This window comes from Anopheles merus, unplaced genomic scaffold (genome assembly GCF_017562075.2).
Source record: "Anopheles merus strain MAF unplaced genomic scaffold, AmerM5.1 LNR4000739, whole genome shotgun sequence".
In the NCBI taxonomy this organism is placed as follows: domain Eukaryota; kingdom Metazoa; phylum Arthropoda; class Insecta; order Diptera; family Culicidae; genus Anopheles; species Anopheles merus.
The window spans coordinates 1-21,671 of NW_024428319.1; the positions used below are offsets into that span (position 1 = coordinate 1).

At 43.8% G+C, this 21,671-nt stretch overlaps 3 protein-coding genes and 1 pseudogene across 3 annotated transcripts; 3 read left to right on the plus strand and 1 right to left on the minus strand.

Annotated features, from left to right (window-relative positions):
* Positions 1–4: 4 nt before the first annotated feature.
* Positions 5–1,564, plus strand: LOC121602968 (annotated as a pseudogene).
* Positions 1,565–2,004: 440 nt separating this feature from the next.
* LOC121602969 lies at positions 2,005–3,382 on the minus strand. Its single transcript, XM_041931715.1, has 4 exons — positions 3,220–3,382; positions 3,091–3,132; positions 2,593–2,728; positions 2,005–2,446 (listed from the first exon to the last, which is right to left on the minus strand). The coding sequence occupies exons 3-4, from the start codon at positions 2,613–2,615 to the stop codon at positions 2,161–2,163; spliced, it is 309 nt and encodes a 102-aa protein (XP_041787649.1). The 5' UTR covers positions 2,616–2,728; positions 3,091–3,132; positions 3,220–3,382; the 3' UTR covers positions 2,005–2,160.
* Positions 3,383–13,636: 10,254 nt separating this feature from the next.
* Positions 13,637–16,163, plus strand: LOC121602967. The gene is made up of 2 exons (XM_041931714.1): positions 13,637–14,557; positions 16,081–16,163. The coding sequence occupies exons 1-2, from the start codon at positions 14,186–14,188 to the stop codon at positions 16,144–16,146; spliced, it is 438 nt and encodes a 145-aa protein (XP_041787648.1). The 5' UTR covers positions 13,637–14,185; the 3' UTR covers positions 16,147–16,163.
* Positions 14,365–21,277, plus strand: LOC121602965 (transcription factor Sp4-like). The gene is given in 6 exon segments (XM_041931710.1): positions 14,365–16,419; positions 16,557–16,667; positions 18,658–19,102; positions 19,105–20,177; positions 20,262–20,639; positions 20,716–21,277. Coding segments are annotated over 6 exon segments (2,298 nt in total). The 5' UTR covers positions 14,365–16,344; the 3' UTR covers positions 20,932–21,277.
* The last annotated feature ends 394 nt before the right edge of the window (positions 21,278–21,671 follow it).

A 21,671-nucleotide genomic window follows, 5' to 3' on the forward strand; every position in this document is an offset into this window, starting at 1 on the left:
GGAGCCGACGCTGCTGGACGAGCTGATTTGCCAACATTAGCTCGCTGGCCAGCGGTTACCGACAACCGCCCGACCGCGTTCGTAGAGGCCGTGGTGCCGGTGTCCGCAAGTCGCTGCCGAACCGTTCGGCGTCGGCGCGGGAGAAGACAGCTCGTCGGTCCAGGAGGCCACCGTCATTCCCAACCAGGAATCGTTGATCGGTGATCTGCTTTCGATGGACATTGGGGCACCGGCGGCACCGGCCGCGCCGGCTCCAGCCAGCAGCAATGTGGATCTGCTTGGCGGCGGGCTGGATATTCTGCTCGCGGCGGTCCCGTGGCATCGAATGACGCGGCACCAGCGGCTCCAGCACCGGCTGGAGGCTCCGCTGCGGGTGGACTGCTCGGAGATATTTTCGGTATCGCCCAGTGAGCAGCTCGAACATGATACAGATCCCGAAAATCACCTGGCTACCAGCGGACAAGGGCAAGGGACTCGAAATTCAGGGCACGTTCTCGCGCCGGGCCGGCCAGGTGTACATGGACATGACGTTCACCAACAAGGCGATGCAGGCAATGACCGGGTTTGCGATTCAACTGAACAAAACAGCTTCGGACTGGTGCCGACGCTCCGCTGAAGTGGCCCCCACTGCAACCGTCGCGCAATCGGTCGATACATCGCTCGCCCTTGGCACGACCGGGCCGGTGCAGCGTATGGAGCCGCTGAACAACCTGCAGGTCGCTATCAAAAACAACGTGGACATCTTCTACTTTGCCTGTCTCGTGCACGGCAACGTACTGTTTGTGGAGGACGGACAGCGGATAAGCGCGTCTTTCTGACCACCTGGAAGGAAATTCCGGCCGCGAACGAGATACAGTACAATCTGCACGGCATCGTCGGAACGGCCGATACGGTCGCGGCCAAGATGACGGCGAACAGCATCTTCACCATCGCGAAGCGCAACGTCGAGGGTCAGGACATGCTGTACCAGTCGCTGAAGCTGACGAACAACATCTGGGTGTTGCTGGAGCTGAAACTATCGCCGGGCAGTTCCGACGCAACGCTCAGTCTGAAAACGCGCTCGGTTGAGGTCGGAGCGATCATCTTTGCCGCTTACGAGCAGATTATCCGTTCGCCGTAAAGACTCAACGCGCGCGAACCACCAGCCGGTGTAGAGTTTTCATTGTTATATTCCATTAGATTGTAACCGTTGGACAAAGGCCACCCGCATACTCCGATAGATAAGGAGACAGCGCGAGAGGAGTTGAGTTGGGTGGCAAAATCGTTACGCGGACTCGAAGCACACATTATTGGGCGACCAGTCGTTGTTCGCAGAAGAGGCAATATTCACCTTATGTGGTTCTGTTCTGCAGCGCTATTATTGTATTTCTTCATGCACAGTATGAAAACGAGCCATGAGTTTTAGTAGTATCGAATAAGCGTCTATCTCTCCCTAGCAATGTATGCAAAAACTAGACAAAAACACATCGCGTAAAGAGAACTGTAGTACCATATGTATCGATACAATTCACACATCGTCCGTCGTGACTACCTAAATAAAGTATAATCGATGATATACTACTAACACCAAGCTTACGTTGACCAACCCACCTGCACCAGATGACATTCGAATGCTTTTATTGGAAAGTAATCGCAAAGTTATTGGACTTTTCATTTTATTTAGAATCTTTTTTTTAAACTCGCTCCCTCTCTCTCTCTCTATGTTGCTCTTTAAGGCTAATCTGGTGGACTTCGGACCCAAGCTTGCTTACATCCGCCAATCGCCACACAAAACCCACAATTCAACCTCACACAGAACTCATCAGCAGATCTCGCACGATCAATGTTAAATACTAAATATAATTAGCAGAAATAAGCTTGTTCGAGAAAGTATTAAAAAAGTATGAAAATCTGTAGTTAACGCATTAAGAATTAAACACCCCTACGATGGTTCTTCTTTTGGTGGGAATTCACTGCAGTCGGCTCATCCGCTCGACGTACAGCTCGTACAGGATCTTATTTTTAGTGAAAGTAGTGTGGATTTCCTCCGCGCTCAGCACGGGACAGTAATCGCCCAGGATTTCGCCGTTAATTGAAATGGTCGACGCGGGACTGTTGCTTCCACTGTTGGCCGGAATCGGAAACGATCCGTTACTGCTGCCATTGCTGTTACTACTATTGCTACTGCTCGAGCTGGCACCGGCCATAACTCCCATCAGGTGTTGCGGATGCAGGTGGTGATGGTGATGAGGATGATGATGATGATGGTGATTGTTGTGCATGTTCATTCCGCACGAACCGACCGCCCCAAGCAGCTGATGATCGTGGGGGCCCACCAGCGCCGCCGATCTGCTCCGGCAGTACGACGCCTGCCGCAATACTGTTCTGGTTGTTGTTAAGATGCAGATTGTTGATGCGTTTCGACAGGGGCATAAATTCATTCTGTTCTTCCTCGCGAGAACGTTTCCTACAAAGAGAGCGAACATGCAAAGGGTTATTTTGCGTTTCATGTGCAACATGCGATGCTACTGCGAAGAAATAAAACAACATAATTGGCTAGGGGACGATGCACAAGGCACAAAGGTGGACTAGATTAGTAATTCAGATTATTACCTAGTGTCGATGGGCCCTGCCATCTTGATTTATGCTAACTCGCAAGGGATGATGATGATGATGACGATGATGCTGCTGCCGCCGTCTCATCTACGTTGCACCACCTTTCTAACTAGTCTCGTTGTTTCTTCTTTATCTGTAGAAAGTAGAGAAGGATCGTACATCATTATGTGCAAATACGGTTATGATATTTTCCCGGACCATCTGAGGACTAACTTCACTGGGTGAACAAATAAAGCAAACGAAGATTAGATGGTCCGACTTAACAAAGAGCTCATGCCAGTACCCAATCGATTATCTAAAACATTTGATGGCTTGATGTTACATCCAGGTTAATGTTACACCCCTTGCCACATAGCCAAGAATATGTGACGATGTTTACACTACAATATTTTTTCTCAACCTGTGTTGAAATGCATTTCCTGGACATGGGACTTTTTTTTCTTTTCTTGCAACGTATGTAATATCAACAGCTTGGCACAGTTCGTATGCACTTACCGATAACAAGTGGCCACTGAAACGGCTATCGTCACGGGAAACCTTTGAAGCAACAAACAAGAGAATAATACTCCTCTGCAAGTGGACCCTTTTTGTGCACACGCAAAATGCGTATGATTTCGCTCTCACCTAAACATATGATATTCCTGAGCAATTGGTTCTGACAATGGAAGAAAAAAAGCTAAAAAAATTAGAATCATACTATAACAGCTAGAACAGGAGGTCATATCATGAGATGTCTTCTTTCTTCTTCTTCTTCTTAATAGAGTTGGTAGGTTGAGGCCTCCTATACGATCCGTTTTTTGAAGGTATAATCAGAGGTTTAACTACCAGTTTTTGGAGAGGAAATCATCCATTCTCCTTTGATGTTTATATTGCTGTTTCTTTGATGTTTATATGTTGTGGTTGAGATCTTTCTGATTGATGCACAGTGTGTTGGTTTTCGTGAAATCACCTATCGTTTTTTTTTCTTTTTGATAGTTTGTGTGTTCTTTTCAGTTTGTATTCAAAAGATAGTGTTGTTCCATTCTTTAAGTTTGCTTGTGGTTTAGTGGGTTTCAATTTTTTTTTCTTTGTGGTGTTTGTATGTATATGTATTATATGTATTTTTTTTTCTTGAGAGAGGATGAGGTTTTTTTTTTTTATTTATTATTATTATTATTTTTTTTTTTTTTGTACAGGTTCTTGTTCTTGTGTTAGGGTTTTTTTTTTGAGGTGGCTTGTTTTGTGAAGTTTGAAAAGGGTTTTCTGTGAGTGTGCTGGTTTTGTTACAAGGCCCTTTCAGTTGGTCCTTTTGGCATCTTGTTTCTATCCTCTAGTGATAGAAAAGGATGTCTTTGGATTTCTCGTGTTTGCCAGAACAAACGGAGTACCCAACCTTAGGAGGCCCTGATGCGTGTGAAGTCGGGTTTTTTTTTTTGTTATTTTTGTGGTGTGATGTTTGAAATTGGAGTGTTCAGTTAGGTGCTGTTTTGTATATATATATGTAATACCAGAAACCAATGAATAAATAATTAAATAATTAAATAAATAAATAAATAAATAAGGTACAGATAAATAATTGAATAAATAGTTTTAAATAATTGAATAAATAGGAAAAAAAAACATGAGATAACGTTTCGTTATACAGACAATGTAATAAATATAATAAATAGAATAGAAAGAATAAATAGAATAAATGTAATAAATATAATAAATGCAATAGATGTAATAATTATAATAGATAGATAAATAAATGGTGAGTACTTGTCCTATTGCTATCCTTTTTGCTGAAGTGTTGAGTGCAGTCTCTTTGTTGTGAGTTATATAGGCAAATATATAGGGAATGTGTAAAAAAGTTTTATTTAATTTTATTTTTATTTGAAAATGTGTGTGATGAAGTACTATAACGTAATATTGTTTTCTTTGATGAACTCTAAAATTGTTTTGCAGGTATTTCCACTTGTTTCCATCCATTTTTCGTGTAAAGTGTCTAGAGAGATGTCTTTATGTCTTTTATATTTTTGACACTCAAAAATTTTGTGTCGTCCTGTTTCTGGGACTTGACATTTCTCACAGGTTCCATTTTCGACTATTTTCATTTTATGAAGCCAGTATTCGGAAAGATCATGTCCTGCCAGTATTTTGTTAATTGTTTTTATTTCGTTTCGTTTAGGTTAACCTGTTTGTGCCATAGTTCAGTTTTGAAAACTTTCTGGAATTGCATAAACTTTTCCCTTTATCCCTGCCCAGGTCTGTGTACCACTTTTTGTTTCTTCTTCCATTTGTTTTTTGAAATATTGGGTAGCGTCTGTGTATCTGATTTTGTTCTTATAGAACCAATTTGTTAGGGTGCCTTTTTTTGCCAGTTCATCTGCTCTATCATTTCCATCAATGCCTACATGCGATGGAATCCATACTATATCTGCTCTGATACTTGTTGCTGTTTTTATAATATTGTAACAAATTTCCTCTATTTTGTTTTCTGTTATTGCTTTTTGTAGAATGTTACATGATGTTAAACTGTCTGTGAAAATTATTGGGTTGTCTATATTATTTTCTTGTGCTAAAAGTAATGCCTTTTCGATTGCTATCAGTTCTGCGGTGGTTATGGAGGTGAAATTTTTAATCTATAGCTATAGTAGTATTGTTGTGGTTGTTTTTTATATATATCCCTATGCCTACTCTATTTCCAGCAATGCTTCCATCAGTGTAGATAGTGGGTCTGTTATTATCATAATTGTTCATGTTTTCAATGGTGATTTGTTTCAAAATTTGAGTGTTTGTTTTTGTTTTTGTTTCTATCGTGTCTTTAATTTTTGTATTTATTTTTATGTGTGTGGTTATATCGTTGCTCTTTGCAATGTATAAATGTTTTAGAATTTTATTGTCTTTTTCGTACGTTGTTTCATGTATTGTTTTTTTTTTTTTTGTATTTTGTTCTTTGTGTATTTGTAGTTGTTGTCTTATAATTGGTGAGTAGACTAAATCTTTGGCTATTTCCTTACGTACTATAAATCTACTTCTGATGTTGAAAGGTATTTCTGCTGCAATGGCATGCAGAGTATTTATGGGGGTCGTTTTGGTGCAACCTGTAGCTTTCCTTAGTGCCTGGTTGATAGTTGTGTTCATTGTTTTGTATTTGTTTTTGTTGCTATTGAGAGTGTATGAAGCTCCCGTTTCCATAGTGTTTCTAATTGTTGCTCGGTATATTTTTAGGCTGTTTTTGGGGTTTAGGTTATTTTTTTGCGTGCTTATAATTTTCAAGAAATTTAGTCTGTTTGTAGCCTTGTTACGTAGTTGTTCGATGTGTTTGTGGAAATTGAGTTTTGGGTCTATTACTGTTCCTAGATATTTATATGTGTTTGTGTGTTCTATGCTATTATTGTGTATGTTGAGTTGTATAGTGTGATGTGATTTTCCGAAAATCATAAATTTGGTCTTGTTTGAGTTTATGTTAAATTTTAATTGTTCTGTTTCTATGGCAAAAGCATTTAGAGCGTTTTGTAGGTTATTTTGAAGCTCTCTTTCGTTTGCTCCACTGCTGAGAATGACGAAATCGTCCGCGTACTGTATTATAGTGTTTTTGTTATTTGTTTGGTTTATAGCTTTATGTATATCTTTGGTATATAAATTAAAGAGTGTTGGTGACATAACATCTCCTTGTGGTAGTCCATCTGTTACTAGCATTTTGTGTGTTTTTTTGTTGCTCTCTATTATTAAGGTTCTATTTCTAAGAAAGGAGTAGGTCCATTTTATGATTTGAGGTGGGATATCTGATTTATCATTTGTTCTATAAGGATTTTTGTTGAGACATTATTGTATGCTTTTTCCAAGTCTATGAATATTGCTCCACTTATTCTATTTAGTCTTTGGTTATGATTTATTTGGTTGTTGAAATAGTTAATGCATTGGTTTATGGTTCTTTTGTTTCTGAATCCAAAGGATTTTTCTGGGAGTATATTTTGGTTTCAATATATTTATTTAATTTTAATAATACTGCTGAATTTAGGACTTTGGTAATTGTTGGTATAAGTGCTATAGGTCTGTAGTTGTTGGGATCATTTATATTTTTCTTGGTTTAGGAATTGCTATTATTCTTATTTGTTTTAATTCTTGTTTAATTTGCCATTCTCCCACATTTTGTTTCCGTCTGTTATGATTTGTGTTAGTGTTTCGTCGTTTATGTTTCTCAGCATTTGGTATGTAATTTTGTCTAAGCCGGGTGTTGTATTTTTTTTTTTGTTGAGTATGTTTGCCCATATATCTGAATTTAGAAGTTCTGTATCTATCGGTAGATTTGTGCTGAAAAATGTTCTAAATTTGGATTTTTTATTGTTAGTGAAATTTAAATTCATAAATTCCTTAGCATAGTTCTCTTCATGTGAATTAGATTTGATTCTTTATTAGTGGTGTTGATGTTGCTAATATTTCCTAATAGATTCCATAGTTCTTTACTGCTTGTATCTTTGTTTATTTTTCCATGTTCTTCTCAGTTTGTTTTTCTTTTGCTTGTTTTATTTTAAGTTTGAAGATTGCTGCTCTTTTGCGGAATTCTATGGCATGTTCGATAAGTTTTGTACTGTTGAAGGTTTGTCTTGCTATGTTTTTGTCTTGCAGGGCCTTTTTTATTTCGTCATTCCACCATGATTTTAGTGTAAAATTGATTTTTTGTTTACTATTTTGAATGATTTTGTATACTTTCTTTGTGAAATGTTTTATGTTTATTATATCTTTCCCTTTCATATGTTTAATGTTTGTAATTACCTTATTCATGTTTATTATAGTATGTTGTATCGGTTCTGTTGAGTGTTTTTTAATTGTTATTTTTATTATTTTGTGGTTACTTGCCCCTATGTGTTTTTCTAGTATAGTTTGTTGATTATGTTATAGATTTTTTTGGATATGATGTTAAATCAATGGATGTCTGTCTCTTGTTGTGATCTGTTGGGACGTGAGTGTAGGTGTTATTTTTGAGGATGATGAGGTTTGAATTGTCTATTTCTTCTATTATTGTGTTTCCTTTCTGATCGATTCTATCATCTCCCCAGTATGTATGATGTGCATTAAAATCGCCAGCTATTATTATGTTTGTGTAAGTTTGTGTGTTATGTGTTATTTTTGCTAAAGTGTCTTTTATTGTCTGTTTGGTGGTATTTGGAGCTATATATATTGATATTATAATGAAATTTCCAGAGTGTATCAGTATTGTTGTTATTTGAATTTCATCGCTTTCGTCTATTAATTTAATTGGTTTGTATTTAATTCCTTTTTTAACTAGAATGCAGCTTCCTCCATATCCATCTTCCCTGTCTGTTCTTATTATGTTAAAACCTTTAATTGTTATTTTATTTTCATTTTTCAGCCATGTTTCCTGTAAGCAAGCTATGTGGTATTTTTGTTCATGTAGTATGTGTGTTAGTTCGTCCCTATTTTTCCGAATGCTTTGTATGTTAGTTTGTAGTATATTTAATTGTTCCATGTTTTATTTGTTTATAGGGAAAAGGTTAGGTATTATTAAGACTGTTTGTGTAATTAGCTATAAAAATAGTTTGTAAAAATAGTAAATTTTTTGTAATTTTTACTGTGATGTTTCATTGTAGTCTATTTCGATTGTTCCTTGAATGTCTATTTCATTGAGATACATTTCAGCATCACTTAAATAAGTGATATTGGTGGCATTTTCATTTGTTGCGTTTGGATTCGTTTGAGTTTCTGTGTTTTCGATTTCTGTGTGGTTTTCTGAATCTTTGGTACTTATTGTTAAATTCGTATTATTTTTGGGTTCTGTGTTATTATCTAGGTACTTATTATTTGTGTTCTGTTATTTTTTGTTAGTGTGTTTTCGATTGATTTAGGCGTGTTTCTATCGTCTTCACTTGTTTCGTCTATTTTTCGTTTTTCGTTCGTTATAGGCGTTTGATTGCCTCTCACTATTGATGAAAAATTTTCTCTTATGTATATTCTAGGAATGGCTGGTACTGTTTCCCTTCGAATTTTTCTTGCTTCTCTTATTGTTATTCTTTTTTCTGTTTGTATTCTTTTTATCTCCACCTCGTCTTTCCATACTGGACAATCTTTGTCTAAAGCTGAGTGGTTTTCACCGCATTGAGTGCATTTTAGGGGGTTTGTGCAATTCTCATGAAAGTTTTCTCCACATTTGGCGCAAATTTTTTCTCTATTGCAATTATTTTTTGTATGCCCAAAAAGCATGCATTTCATGCACCGCATTGGGTTTGGAATAAATAACTCTACTTTTTCGGTGAAGTAACCTATTTCTATATTCCTGGGAAGCACTGTAGATTTGAAAGTTATGATGGCGGTTCTTGTGTTTCTGAGAACCCCATCTTGGCCTTTTCTCTTCATTATGTATACCTCTGATACATTTTGAGGTTGAAGACCTTCTAGAAGCTCTTCTTCACTCAAGAACCTGCACGCATCACTTCTGATTATTCCCTTGCTTTGATTTAAAGTTTTATGTTCGTAAACATCCACTTCGATAGCACAATCACCGTGTTTTAAATTAATTTTTTTTAGTTTTTTGGCTTCGGTTTCATTTTTAACACGCATCAGTATTTTGCCGTCTCTAAGTATGGACGTTTGTAATGGCCTACATCCAATCGCCATTTCAGTTGCCTTTGCGAACAGGAATGGGTTGTAGCATGCCACACTTTTGCCGGGAGTTTTACTCTCCACCACCATAAAAACTCTTCATTCTTCACTGTTTCACTGAAATTTAAATTGATACGCTCACCTCTTATTTTTCTTCTTTTTTTGGTGTTTTTATTTGATGTTTCCCCCAAGATGCTGAAATAAGACCCGAAAGTCTTATTTCCTCCCGGGTCTATGACCCCCATCTTCCTCTCCCTCTCTACCACTTTGCTTGATTTTTTTTTTTCCACTCAGTATGTATCTGTTTTTTTTTTTTTTTGTAGGGATACTTTGAAAATAGGAACAACACGACACTTTATTTTTTAAACTGTTTTTTTTTTTTTTCGCCACTCCAAAATTGGGTATTTATCGGTTCTGGTTGAAAAAGGATTATTTTTTTTAAACTATTGAAAGGAATGATCTGTTCTGTGCAACGGTTTGTGTAGGAGTGCATGAGATGTCAATTGATTTGGCAGCCATCTAGTGACAACGTTTGACATATCGGACATTTTTTTACGTAAAAAATTACCAAGGAGGTATTTTACAAGCAAAAGTACTTCAAAAATGTGCTAAGATATATTTTCGCTCTTTAATTACTTACAAAAAGCATCTGTTCTTATCAATTCTTTCAAAACGCACTGCTACAGTGTTCGCACAAGATTGCTCCCCAACTGTCAAAAGAACTGCACTTGCTCACGCCAGCTGTCAAAGTACGCGCAAATGGTATAACCTGCCTTATCGACCCAGTTCGCAACAAATACTTGTTGTTCTGGCTTTTCTCTTACCAATGTCAGAACAAATAGTACGGAAGCATCGTACGTTTGGAGGAGAGCAGCTAAAATGAGTGTTGCGTGAGCATAAACATAGTTTCTGTGTTGGTTTCGTTCGTTTTCAAGTGCACCTTCTGTCAAACGTTTCCCGGTGATCCAGGTCCAGTGCATGCAGCGGTGGCCACTTGTTACCTGTTAGCGCCATCGTCTGCTCGAATGCTACCCAAACCCCGAGCACCCATCGTTCTGTGTTACCTGGCGTATCGGCACACATCCAGCAATAATGCTCTCGCCAAACATACAAAAAGTGTCCTAAGTGAATGCAACCAGTGTCTACTTGTTACTTCCTGTTAGTGCAATTCCTCTGCCAGCCTCCCCCCCCCAATCCTGCAGCGCTCAGTCAACGACGGCGGACGGCGCACCTGCGACACGGCAATGTTTTTGTTCTAGTGAGATCATGTTCCTCCTTTAATGCGTGGCGATGCGTTTTTGTGTGCTTGTACAAGGAGGAATATGAATATCTGTTTAACTTACGCCGTCGAAGCTACCGTTAAAGTTGCAACATTGCTCGCACAGTGACCAGTAGAATTAGAAACATCACTCCAGAAAGAGGAACAGACCATTATCATCTCGTTACGGGCAGCGCCACATTAATCTCTAATTTAGCAGCGACAGTGCCGGCATTAGTCGCACACAGGCATCGTAAAAAGGTACAACAAGCAACAGATAAGCAAACTTCGGCAGTGTGTACAACGAGACGGCGGCGGCTGTGCAGCACCACACAACGACGGAACGGTGAGTGAATCTATTTTTCCCTAATATAGTAAACATAAACATAACTGTGTCTGAGCAGATGTCTGAGCGTGCGACCAGGTAGGTAGTTGGAGAGTTTCGTCTGTAGAACAACAAGAAAGATGCCACGTTTCCATCGTTACTGCCTCATGCGCAGACACTTCCTTCCTTCGCCCGGCCTTCTTGGTTATACGATGAAGAAAAAAAACTGTCATTTGACGGCAGGATGCATTCTAGCAAACTCATCGAGAATTTCACACAATGCTGCCCACATTTACGCACACAAGAATGTGCGAATGCATTTATGTGTTTGTTTCTTGCACTTTTGGGTGAAAAAGAAATACTATAACTAAAACTGACGGAGTCCGCCCCGGCTGCATACATTTTAGGGAGATTTTTTCTTAAACTGAAGTAATGCATCACTGCCACCTGTCCACCGTTCTCGCCCCCCAGTCTTCCCGGTCGATCGCGACGTCATCCACTGCCGCTGGTCCATTTCGTGCCAGTGTGATCGCGTTTTATTTTTGTCGTCCGATGCGCCCGGCTACTGGGATGAAACGCGTGTGTAAACAGTAGCTTGCGATTGTGTGGGGTACGGGTTTTGCTGTAACAGTTCATGCATTTGCTGCGAGCTGTGCGTCGTAATATGGATGTATTTTTGTGAACATTGAATATTATTTGTTTATTTAAGTCATTGAAAATAACATGTCCTTATAGTAAAAAGAGAAAACAATAACCGTGTTAGTTTACCAAAGAGTGCCACTTCCGCCTCAAGAAGCATGTGAAAAAATGTAACATTGTTTCCCGCTCGGCTTGGCTTTGGACCCCAACCGCACACACCGTGCCCTCCCGGACATCGCGAGGTGAATGGAATTGGAGCGCGAGGGTTGAGCGAAAAACGAAAGTGAAACTTTTGATCTTTCACGACAGCGAACACAGAAGATGAAGACGATTGAGCGCGGATCGGTGGACGTACGAACGGGCCGGAGATCTCCTGCTAACGACCACCACGATTGACCGTTTGTTGGCCTGGCCCAGCGCTACGTTTTGCGCTGCGGCTCTCTGGGTTAGTGATGGTGGTCGTGGACAACCCCAACGCCGACGGTGAGGTTGTGTTTGGTGTGTTCGCTCGCTGGCGTAACCAACTATACTATTCTCGGTTGCAAGCAGCGTGCGAAAGTCTCGCACCAACCACGCATTTGGAAACAATCGACAACAGCAAGCAAAAGAAACATTGCGCTACGACTGCTGCAGCATTGATCATTTGCTCAAACGAGCTTTCTGATGATCTAAAGTGGCATTACTAGCTGTTTTAAATTAGACGCACTGCTACTACTACCGCCACCGAAAACTACACCATAATACAACCTGTTTGTTGACCGATCGAAAGTTTGCCACCACAGGACAGGAATTGGAAATGTAACGGCAACGAAATAGCAGCCACTTCCGTTAAGAAGCAATACAATCTAACGGTAGAGAAAGACAGCTGATCGATAAAGGTTCTTCGGGTGAAGAAGGGAACGAACCACGAACGTCGTACCTAAGGAAAGTAATTTAAATGAAACAAAAAGAAATATCAACAACAGCAAAACAGAGGGAAGGGAGAGGGAGAGCAAGAGCGAGAGTGAGAGCGACTGAGAGGGCAAACATTCAAGCACCTAAACAACTACAACCACAATCAAATCGGTGGTTTGAGGTTTTGGAACAGCCAGGCCAGCATCGTCGTGGATTATATAAAACTCTCTCCACTTTCTAAATTTTCTTTCTCCCCGCACATGCACACGGTCGGTGGGGAATGGTGGGGGGAAGGTGGGAGAAGTGGCCACGCAAAATCACAAGACGTTGAAGCGTGGCACGGTCCATGCAGCAGTGGGAAAAAGGGCCACATACAACGTACAACTTCGCAAGAGAGTCACGAGCACAGAGAGCTTAAACGCATCCGCAGCACACAGTGCCGGAGGTGGAGAACGGGCTGGTTTGGTGGTGTGAAAATGCGGTATGACTATGAAAAGATGTGAACACACACACACACACAAACACATACTGCTGCGCTGGTTCGGTCGATTTGGTGGATGGGAATTAAAAGGGCATTATTCTACGAGGCAACAGCGGTGAACTATCATTATCTTCATCTAACCCACCGCGCTTGAAAGGCGCAGCTCGTAAGATTTTGCTCGTTTAGGTGTGATTAGTTTGTTTGCGATGTTAATTTCAAACATCCATCTAATTATGATGATCGACTCTATGCATGAGATCGAACCCCGACGAATAAATGTTTGTAGCACTTTGCAAAATTTAAAGTCCATGACAAAGAAAAGAGAATATGTCGGTAAGGCATCGTTTTCTGAAAGCGAACGTTGCATCCTTAGGCTTCACATTCGTTGCAGGCTTTCGGTACAAAAGACTTCAACGACAGCATAAACGGCGAACCTGACACGGAGCCTTCTTCCTTCATAAAAGTTCAAAAGCATTTGTTTTCATGTTCAATTTCTTTACTTTAAGGTGGAAGAAAATGAAAAGTAATGTGAAAGTTGATGTATGTTAAATCTTAAAAATATACAGAAAAGTCTGCTACTCAAAAGTTACCCAGTTGCCGTAACATAGTTCCAAAATGCCCCTGAGTCAACATAACATTTTCAATAAAACAGCAGGGCAAAACGAATGGTTTCTTCTGATTTCGATACCTGCTCGCTCGCTGATTCATAATGATTTGCCAAAGTCAGTCGTGCCAAGTCATAACGCACACACACACACGCGTACGAAGCGTGTGCTCCGTAGCTCATCCGGTGCTACGGTGTGGTGATGGTTTATGTAAACATTAGATTCGTTTGTGCGTAATACCTTGCTGCTACAAGCCTCGACGCATCGCTTAGCTTCGCACCACGGTGGTAGTATGATCAGAGAGTGAAACGACTACTACCAAACTACTACATCGCCGTTGGTGCGTGTGTGTGTGTGCGTGTAGATCCCTTCAGTAAACAATGGGAGATTTTGTTTGTAGCATAGCGAGGATGGCTGCACGATCGATGATCACCAATACAAACGGTAGAGGAGCATCGTTGGAGATGTGCCGAAACACACAAACGATGGGCTAATTTGCTTGAATTTGTCAATGGCCCTGGAAATGATGCTACGAAATACCAAAGCATAATGGCGTACGAACTATTGCAATGACATGACAACTTCCTAAAGACAGCTTCACTGCCTTGGCGGTCGATCTTTTTGCTATGACAGTCAGGTCCGCCAAAGTTCCTATGCTCCTCTTCGTAGCAAGTTGGCTCCAGAGCACACTGGGAGCTCCATCTTGCAATCTAAAACCCCCCCTCTGTACAGCAAAGGGAAAGCATGGCATTGAGAGCTTTTAGCCACTTCGGTTGCTACGATACTCTCGGCGCCTACTCTCTATGCTCTCTTCATCTCTGCGGATTGCCTTTCCGTTTGCCTTCGTGCCGATCAGCAACGACCACGACGACGACGACGACGACGACGATGCCGAGCGTGATGATCATCCACAGCTACATCCGCATACGCTGGAAGTTCGCTCTGGAAAACGGCCTCACGGGCAACGACGTCATAGTGGTCGGATCCGCGATCCGGGTCGGTTGTGTGTAGCTTTTCAGATTCGCAACATTTTACGCGCTCTCGTTCCGTGCTGCCGTGGCCGTACCACCGTTCCGTCGCAGCGTTGTGTGCCACTTGGGGTGTTCGGTTGGGCAGCCGTTGGGGGGACTGGGGTTGTGTGCAGTGGTGCAGTTGTGGCGCGGTTGTGTCTCGATGTATGTATGAGTGTGCCCAGGTGGATGGATCGCTTGGCTCCCCGCACGAAAACGGAACATGCGCGCGATCGTTGCGCCTGGCGACTGAAAGTAGTTTCACTATCGATGTGAAAGCACTCGTCCTCTCTGACCTGCTCGTCGTTGCTCGCGGTGGAATGAGTGAGTCCGTGGCTGAGGTTTTTGTCGAATTTCTACCATTGCTGGTTCGCGTAGTTTGTGCGCATTGCTGTGTGTTTTCGCGTAGTTGCTGCGGGGTTGCGCTGCAAACGGGCTGCAAAGATTGGCCAAATGTTTTCTAAAAATCACGTGTGCTAGCAGAGTGATTGTATTTGTTCTTTGCTGTGATGTTTTTGTGTACCCAAGGCGGTTTGAAATATCGTTGGCATTACCCAAAGAATATTATGTTTGTATGTGTGTGTGCGTATGTGTGTATGTGTGGTGAACTTCGTGGCATTGTGTGTTGTGGTTGAAGCGATGAGAAAGTTTGATTAAACTTCCATCCAGTGGTGCAAAGAGTGCAAAGAAGGCATTTGCCGTGTTTATGTAACTCCGACGGTGCGACAAATCTGAAATCGTTTCGAACGCTCTAACGCAGCAGCAACCGAACGAGCCGCCCTAAAGTACCGAAACGGAAGAAATCTATAAAAACAAGACAGACCTGTGGTGGTTCGCACTACTAACGCGAAAGCGGAAATACGACATTGAAGAGAAAGGGTTACGAAATGCAATTGAGATTTGATTTCACACTTGCCAAGCGCGCGATCGCTTAGCCCCTGCATCCTGGTCCGGTGGCGTTGTTGTGGCCAGTGAAAGGCACTACACCGCGGGCCCCGTCCCGTCGGCTCTCCAGATGACATCACTAATGTGTGAAAACTATCTCGGTGAATTTGGTTCCGTTAGTGTTCCGCTGATTGAAAGTGATAGTACAACAGCAGCGTCATAAGATCATGCTATGTTGCTGGTGCTTTGAGATGTGATCAGATGAATATGCTTTTTTTGTTAAATCAATCTGTGAATCACCCGACAGAGTGTGTATGTGTGTGATTGTGTACAATGCAATAGATTGTAAGTTATTCAACGACGACAGTGCTCGATGTGTGTGATTTACAACAACGTTCGACTGGATATATCGTATAATTGCATACGGTAGCAACAGACACACACACACACACAAACACAAACACATCCTTTACAACTCACCTGTGCTGCGGTCGGTCTTCGTTGTTGTTGGTATGAAACTATTCTCATTTGCATAAACCCTTTGCCTTCTCTCTCTCTCTCGCTCTCTTGCCCTCCGTTGGAAGCGGAGGGTGCAAGAGCAGCGGTGAAAGAAATAAATGTGTGTCCTGAAAGTAAAACACATACACGCAATGATGGTTTTACCAGCGTCATCGGGCGCACAGTAATGTGAAATCGTGTGAGAACTGATCGCCGTTTCCCGTTAGCGATCGATGTCGACCGTGCGTTGTGCGCGATCTGCTGTGTATGTACGCATGTGAAATTCCATTCATTTATTTATTTAGTCAACCCGCTCTAGCAGCCGCTGCTCTACCCCAGTAGTGATGCGGGGGAAACGACGCGTACTCTAGAGAGGAAGTGTGTTCACAAAACAAAAGTTGAAAAGAAACGAAACATTTAACGGTTAAACGGTACTCCTTACCTTACGTACACGAGTGGAAAGTAAAGCCAGCTCCTCTTCGTGTCGTGCCGTGGACAGGAATATAAATTGAGTTAAAAGCTTGCCCCAAAAGCACCCGAAAAACACACACACACAAACACAGAGAGTCATGAACGAATCTAGCATGATCACGGAGCGGAAGACAGAGGACGATAAAATGGATGACAATGAGAATTACATAGAGGTAAAGATTGTGGGTGGAACCGACACAGGAAGAGTCCCCCTGCCCCCCCCCCCCTAACTGACCATTAACGATGTGGGGCGTAGCGTTTGCAGGCCGTTCTGAACCATTTCACTTATCCAGCGCTTTTCCATTTTCAGTGCTCGAAGATGAACTTTACACAGTTCACCAATCCATTCGCCAATGGGTCGAATCAGTTTGCGACCGGAAAGTTCCCCCAGAACCTTAGCACGGCAGCATCCAACGGGCAGGTAGGAAGCCAAGACTGCAACCTTCCTAACAACACATCCTAACATCCTCTCCCCAATAGGCACTAACACAGTACAATTGCGGCAAACGTGTCGGAATGGATTTCAGCGCCTGCTTGGTGTGTTGGTGTGCTTGTGTGTTACCCTGACCTGAACTCTGACATGTTGATGATGATGCAAAAGGTCTGAGAAACTGGCAGAACGTTACCGTCATTCACGAAAAGGGCTGTGTGGTCACACAGAACAAAGCATATACATTTACACCGAAGCGACAGAGAGATAGAAAGAGCAAGGGGGAAACAGAGAGAAGCATTATGCGCCGACTTTTGACTAACGCAGAAAAGATGCTGCTTTTTTGCTGCTGCGCTGCGTTTCGTGCTGCAGTTTCTCAGCAGCCCGCGGCGGATAGAGTGATTTCAACGCCAGACATAAATTGCAAGCGAGAAACCCCCGCGCTCGCATGCTGGTGGCGTGCTGCGCATGTACTATTACTAATGTGCATGTACTTGCGCGGGATATGAGTTTTGATGCATTTGAATGCAACCGCTCAAGGCTTTGGAGATGCAATAGAAAAGCAAAAAAAAGGGGTCGCGGAGAATTGTGTGAAGGTCTGGCATGGGAGTCAGTTGCAAACAGTTTGTGTTGCTAAATCTTTGATCAAACATACTTATGTAGAACGTTGCTTAAACACACATCTCATTTGAAATGATGATTTAAAACGAGTCTTTTTTTGAATGCAAAAGAAAAAACAGCATGCCAGAATAGCATGAAATAACTTTCATTTTTATTTGAATTCAAATGGATTTCATCGTTGCGATTTCCTTATTTCCGTATAGTAGAAATCATCGCACGAACATCAAAATATCCTCAGAAACGGTTTAAAGTTTTCCTATTTCCCAGAATACACCCAAATGGCTCAGTGCTTGAAATAATAATTTATTTAACTGTCCACGTGTAGTGAAGCAATCAACGTCCGCGTACAATAAAAGCAACGGTAGTTGTGCGCGATCCAGCAACTCAACCAGATAAATGCTATACCCCCGTAGGCTAAACATCCCATAAACTGGTTAGTTAGATTGAACTGCATTGGCAGGCCAAGCAATAAACCCTCTTTCTGCGGTGCTGCCATGCGCGCACCGTTGTTACATTACGCTTGCCCATTTCCTTTCAGGTTTCCGTTCGTTCCGGTCTGTCTTTTGACTCTTGGCTGCTTGCACCTCAAGCCTGCGCCTGCCCCATACCCATACCCCCTGGGCGGCCCATGGCCTGTTGGTATCGCGCCCGTGTAAAGTTCATTCCACGTTCAGCGAGAGAGAGAAAACTTTCACTTTTACTCAGCCTTTTTTGTGCATGTTGGTTGCTCCTAGCATCTCAACCGCAGCCAGCGGTCGTGAGCTTACCATGCCGTCGTCGTCGTCGTCGTCGTCGTCATGCCATGATGGGAACGTTTGCTCCCCGCGGTACGTTGGCCACCGTCGAAAACAATGAGGAAAGCAAACGTCGTGTAGCGGAATGGTACTCGGGGGCACTATCGGACGAATTTATTTCCATCGTGATGGAAATCTTAAGGATTTAGGTGCCTTTTGCGCTCTTCGTGGTGCTGTAGCAGTAGGTAGGCCCTTTGGTGTAGAAAGCTTGAGAGCAACCGATGCGATGGAGCAGTACACGGCCTGTGCCAAATGGTGGCTGTTTTTGGGGAGAGAGAGATAGGTTGAAAGTGAATGTCACTGTGGCTTCTCGCTCGGATGTCTGTGTGTGTATATCCGCTTCGAAGAAGGTATTGCTGCACTTTGACCTTATGCGAAGCGAACGAGGAAGGCAGGCGTTGAGAAATGACATTTGAAGCTGGTCGAACGAACACGTTCATGCTGTCCTCATTGCTGGAATGTAGAAATATGTGAGAATGTTATAGCACCTACTAACCATTGGAGCGCTGCCTGATGTGTCTGAGCTCTCATTTTCTAATGTATTATGCATTGAATTTCCATTTCAGGTTCTCGGCCTGGTGTCCGGAAGTGAGGGAGCGATGCAGTTTCTCCGACCAGTGGAAGGAACGGCTGTCAGCGCGGCGTCCGCCATGTTTCATCAGCAACAGTCGCAGCACGGCCAGATCGTGACGACGGCCGGTATGCCGCACCCGGGGATGGCGTCCCCGGCGTACATCACACTCCCCATCACGATGCCGGGCGCAAAGCCGGGCGATGCACAGCAAACCGTCCAGATTCAGGTGCTGAACCCCAATCCAGTACCGTCGCAGGTCAGTGGCTCGGCTGCGGGAGGCCAGGGCCAGACCGGATCGACACCGTCCGGGGCGCTGCAGACACCCAAATTTCAGATGGGTCAAATGCAAATTCCCATCCAGGGCTTTCAGCAGGGCACCACGGTGCTAACGGTGGCCTACAGCCCCCAGGACGAGGAGGTCCTTCACAACCAAGGGCTGCCGAGGGCATGACAATAGTGGCCGCACTGCAGCCGCAGGACTTGCAGCTGCTCGCTTCACAAAACCCGGGTACCACGACGATCCTGCAACAGCACCAACAGCAGCAACAGCAGTCGAATCTATCCTCAAACAATGCATCCTCCCCGGGTGGCATAAAGATAGACAGCGAGAACCCGCCACCCTTGCGACAGATCAAGCAGGAATCTCCAACCATCTGGAACCAGCCGACGCTTGTTCCAACATCGATGCATTCGGCCAGCAACATTTTGGAGATGGTGCAGCAGCAGCAACAGCAGCAGCAACAGCTCCATCAATTGCAACAACATCAGCAGCAGCAGCACCAGCAGCAGCAGCAGCAACAGCAGCAGCAACAGCAACAGCAGTCGTCTAGGCCAACACAAAATCTCAACCTTCAGCCATACTTAAAGTTTAACGGCGGCAACAACGGCACCAACCCGGCAATGACAACGCTCATGAACGGCAACCACGTGCTGCAGCAGCTGGTGCTACCGCCCGGCGTGACGATAGGTCCGGGGATCATTAAACAGGAAGTGCCGGACGAGCATTCGAACGAGAACACTCAGTTCGGACCGGCGGACAGCTCGGGGCAGCTGGAAAACGGTTCACCGAACGCTCGCACCGCCAATGGGCGGGAGGCTGAGGGCGAGCCGGGCGAGAATGGGGACGGTACGGGCAATGGGACCACTCCCAGCGGGAAGGCGCGAAAGAAACGCAAGTACAAAACGAAACCACCGAAACCGAAGCGCCAGAAACCGGGCCAGGTGCACATCGCGACCGCAATCGATGGGACGGTGCTGTTCTGCTGCCCGGAGTGCCACATGGCCTACCCGGAGAAGGAATGTCTCGAGCAGCATCTGGTGGTGCACAAGATCGAGCGGCGGTTCATATGTGATATCTGCGGCGCCGGGCTGAAGCGCAAGGAGCACCTGGAGCGGCACAAGCTGGGCCACAATCCCGAGCGCCCGTTCATATGCAACGTGTGCGAGAAGGGCTTCAAGCGGAAGGAGCATCTCAATCTGCACTTTGTCATACACAGTGGCGTCAAGACGGAGGTAAGCTGCGACGGTAGGTTGGGTGGGGGGTTTCCTTCCGTACTGATGGGCGCGTTTTTTCCCCTTTTTCACACTCAAACACAGATTTGCGACGACTGTGGGAAAGGTTTCTACCGGAAGGATCACCTGCGGAAGCATATAAAGTCGCACCTGAGCAAGCGGCTGAAGGAGATAAGGGACACCAATCGCAATAACAACAACAATAGCAACAGTAACAACAGAAACACCACCAACGGTGCTACCACCACGACAACGACGACCACGACACCGGCCATTGCCAATGGCCCACCGAGCACATCGATAGCGACGCTATCCACGGGCATCCCGCCCGGATTGACAATAACGACGTCCAGCGGGAACAACATGCAGAGCGCGACCGGAGAGGGTCTCGGGGAATCGAACTCTACGGCCCAGAATCTACTACACAGTGCAATAAGTCTTCCACAGGGTGTGACGATACACGTAAGCAAAGGAAGGATGCACAGGGAGGAGGGGACAAGTACGCCCAATCTTATCACGTGTCTCCATTTCATTGCAGGTACCAACTGCCGATAATCAAACGCTCCCGGTGCAGATCTCCTTACCTCATCTGGTGGCACAGCAGCAGACCGATACGGACGGTAGCACAAGAACGGTGCTGGTGTCCAACTCGCCGGAGAACCTGAACCATCATCACAGTGCTACCACCACCACCACCACCACCACCGCGGGCACGGGTTCGCCCCCGACCGCACCTACATCGAGTGCATTATAATGGTGCCTGGCCTGGAGCCAAGGGAGGAGGAAACTCTGCCAACCATCATCCATCATCATCATCGTTTGCCTTTCGATGCTGTACAAAGCAGATCTGTGGTGTGGTCTCGGAAATACTCAACTATAACCGCACACGGTCCACAGTGTCTCGTGCGTCGCCCATAGTTTTAACAGCTTCCCGACGAGCTCGTATACATCTAGTAGTGGCATTTGTTTGTTTGTTGCTTCTTTCGATTCATCGTTACTTGATAACAGCTCGTATCGTGTGCAAAGCTGCACGCGCGTTGTCCGTTAAACGATATCGAGCTTTTGCTATTTTATGTTTAAACGTATTTTTTAAAGTATTTAACAACCTACCAACCTTTTAGCGAGTGTGCTCAGACTCATAAGCATATTTATTTTAACGCAAAATGCATCACATAAACACACACGCACACACACACACACACACACACACACAGAGCGACGATTGTCCATGGCTCAAGGGTCTACAACATCGTCACTACAACCAACGTTACTTTTTGACCCCGAAAAGCTGGGTGATTGGGGGGTGGCTGGGAGGTGACTTTTCACATTTTTGTTTTTATCTTAAACTATTTGTTTTTAATTTATTTCGCACGCGGTTCGTTGCTATGACGACGAATGGTCCTATTCCCAGGCCCGATTGTTAAAGGTAACGTGATAGCGGAAGTGTAGTTGTGCACAGCGTTGATGGCCTGGGAAGGGGAAAAATAGCGCCCA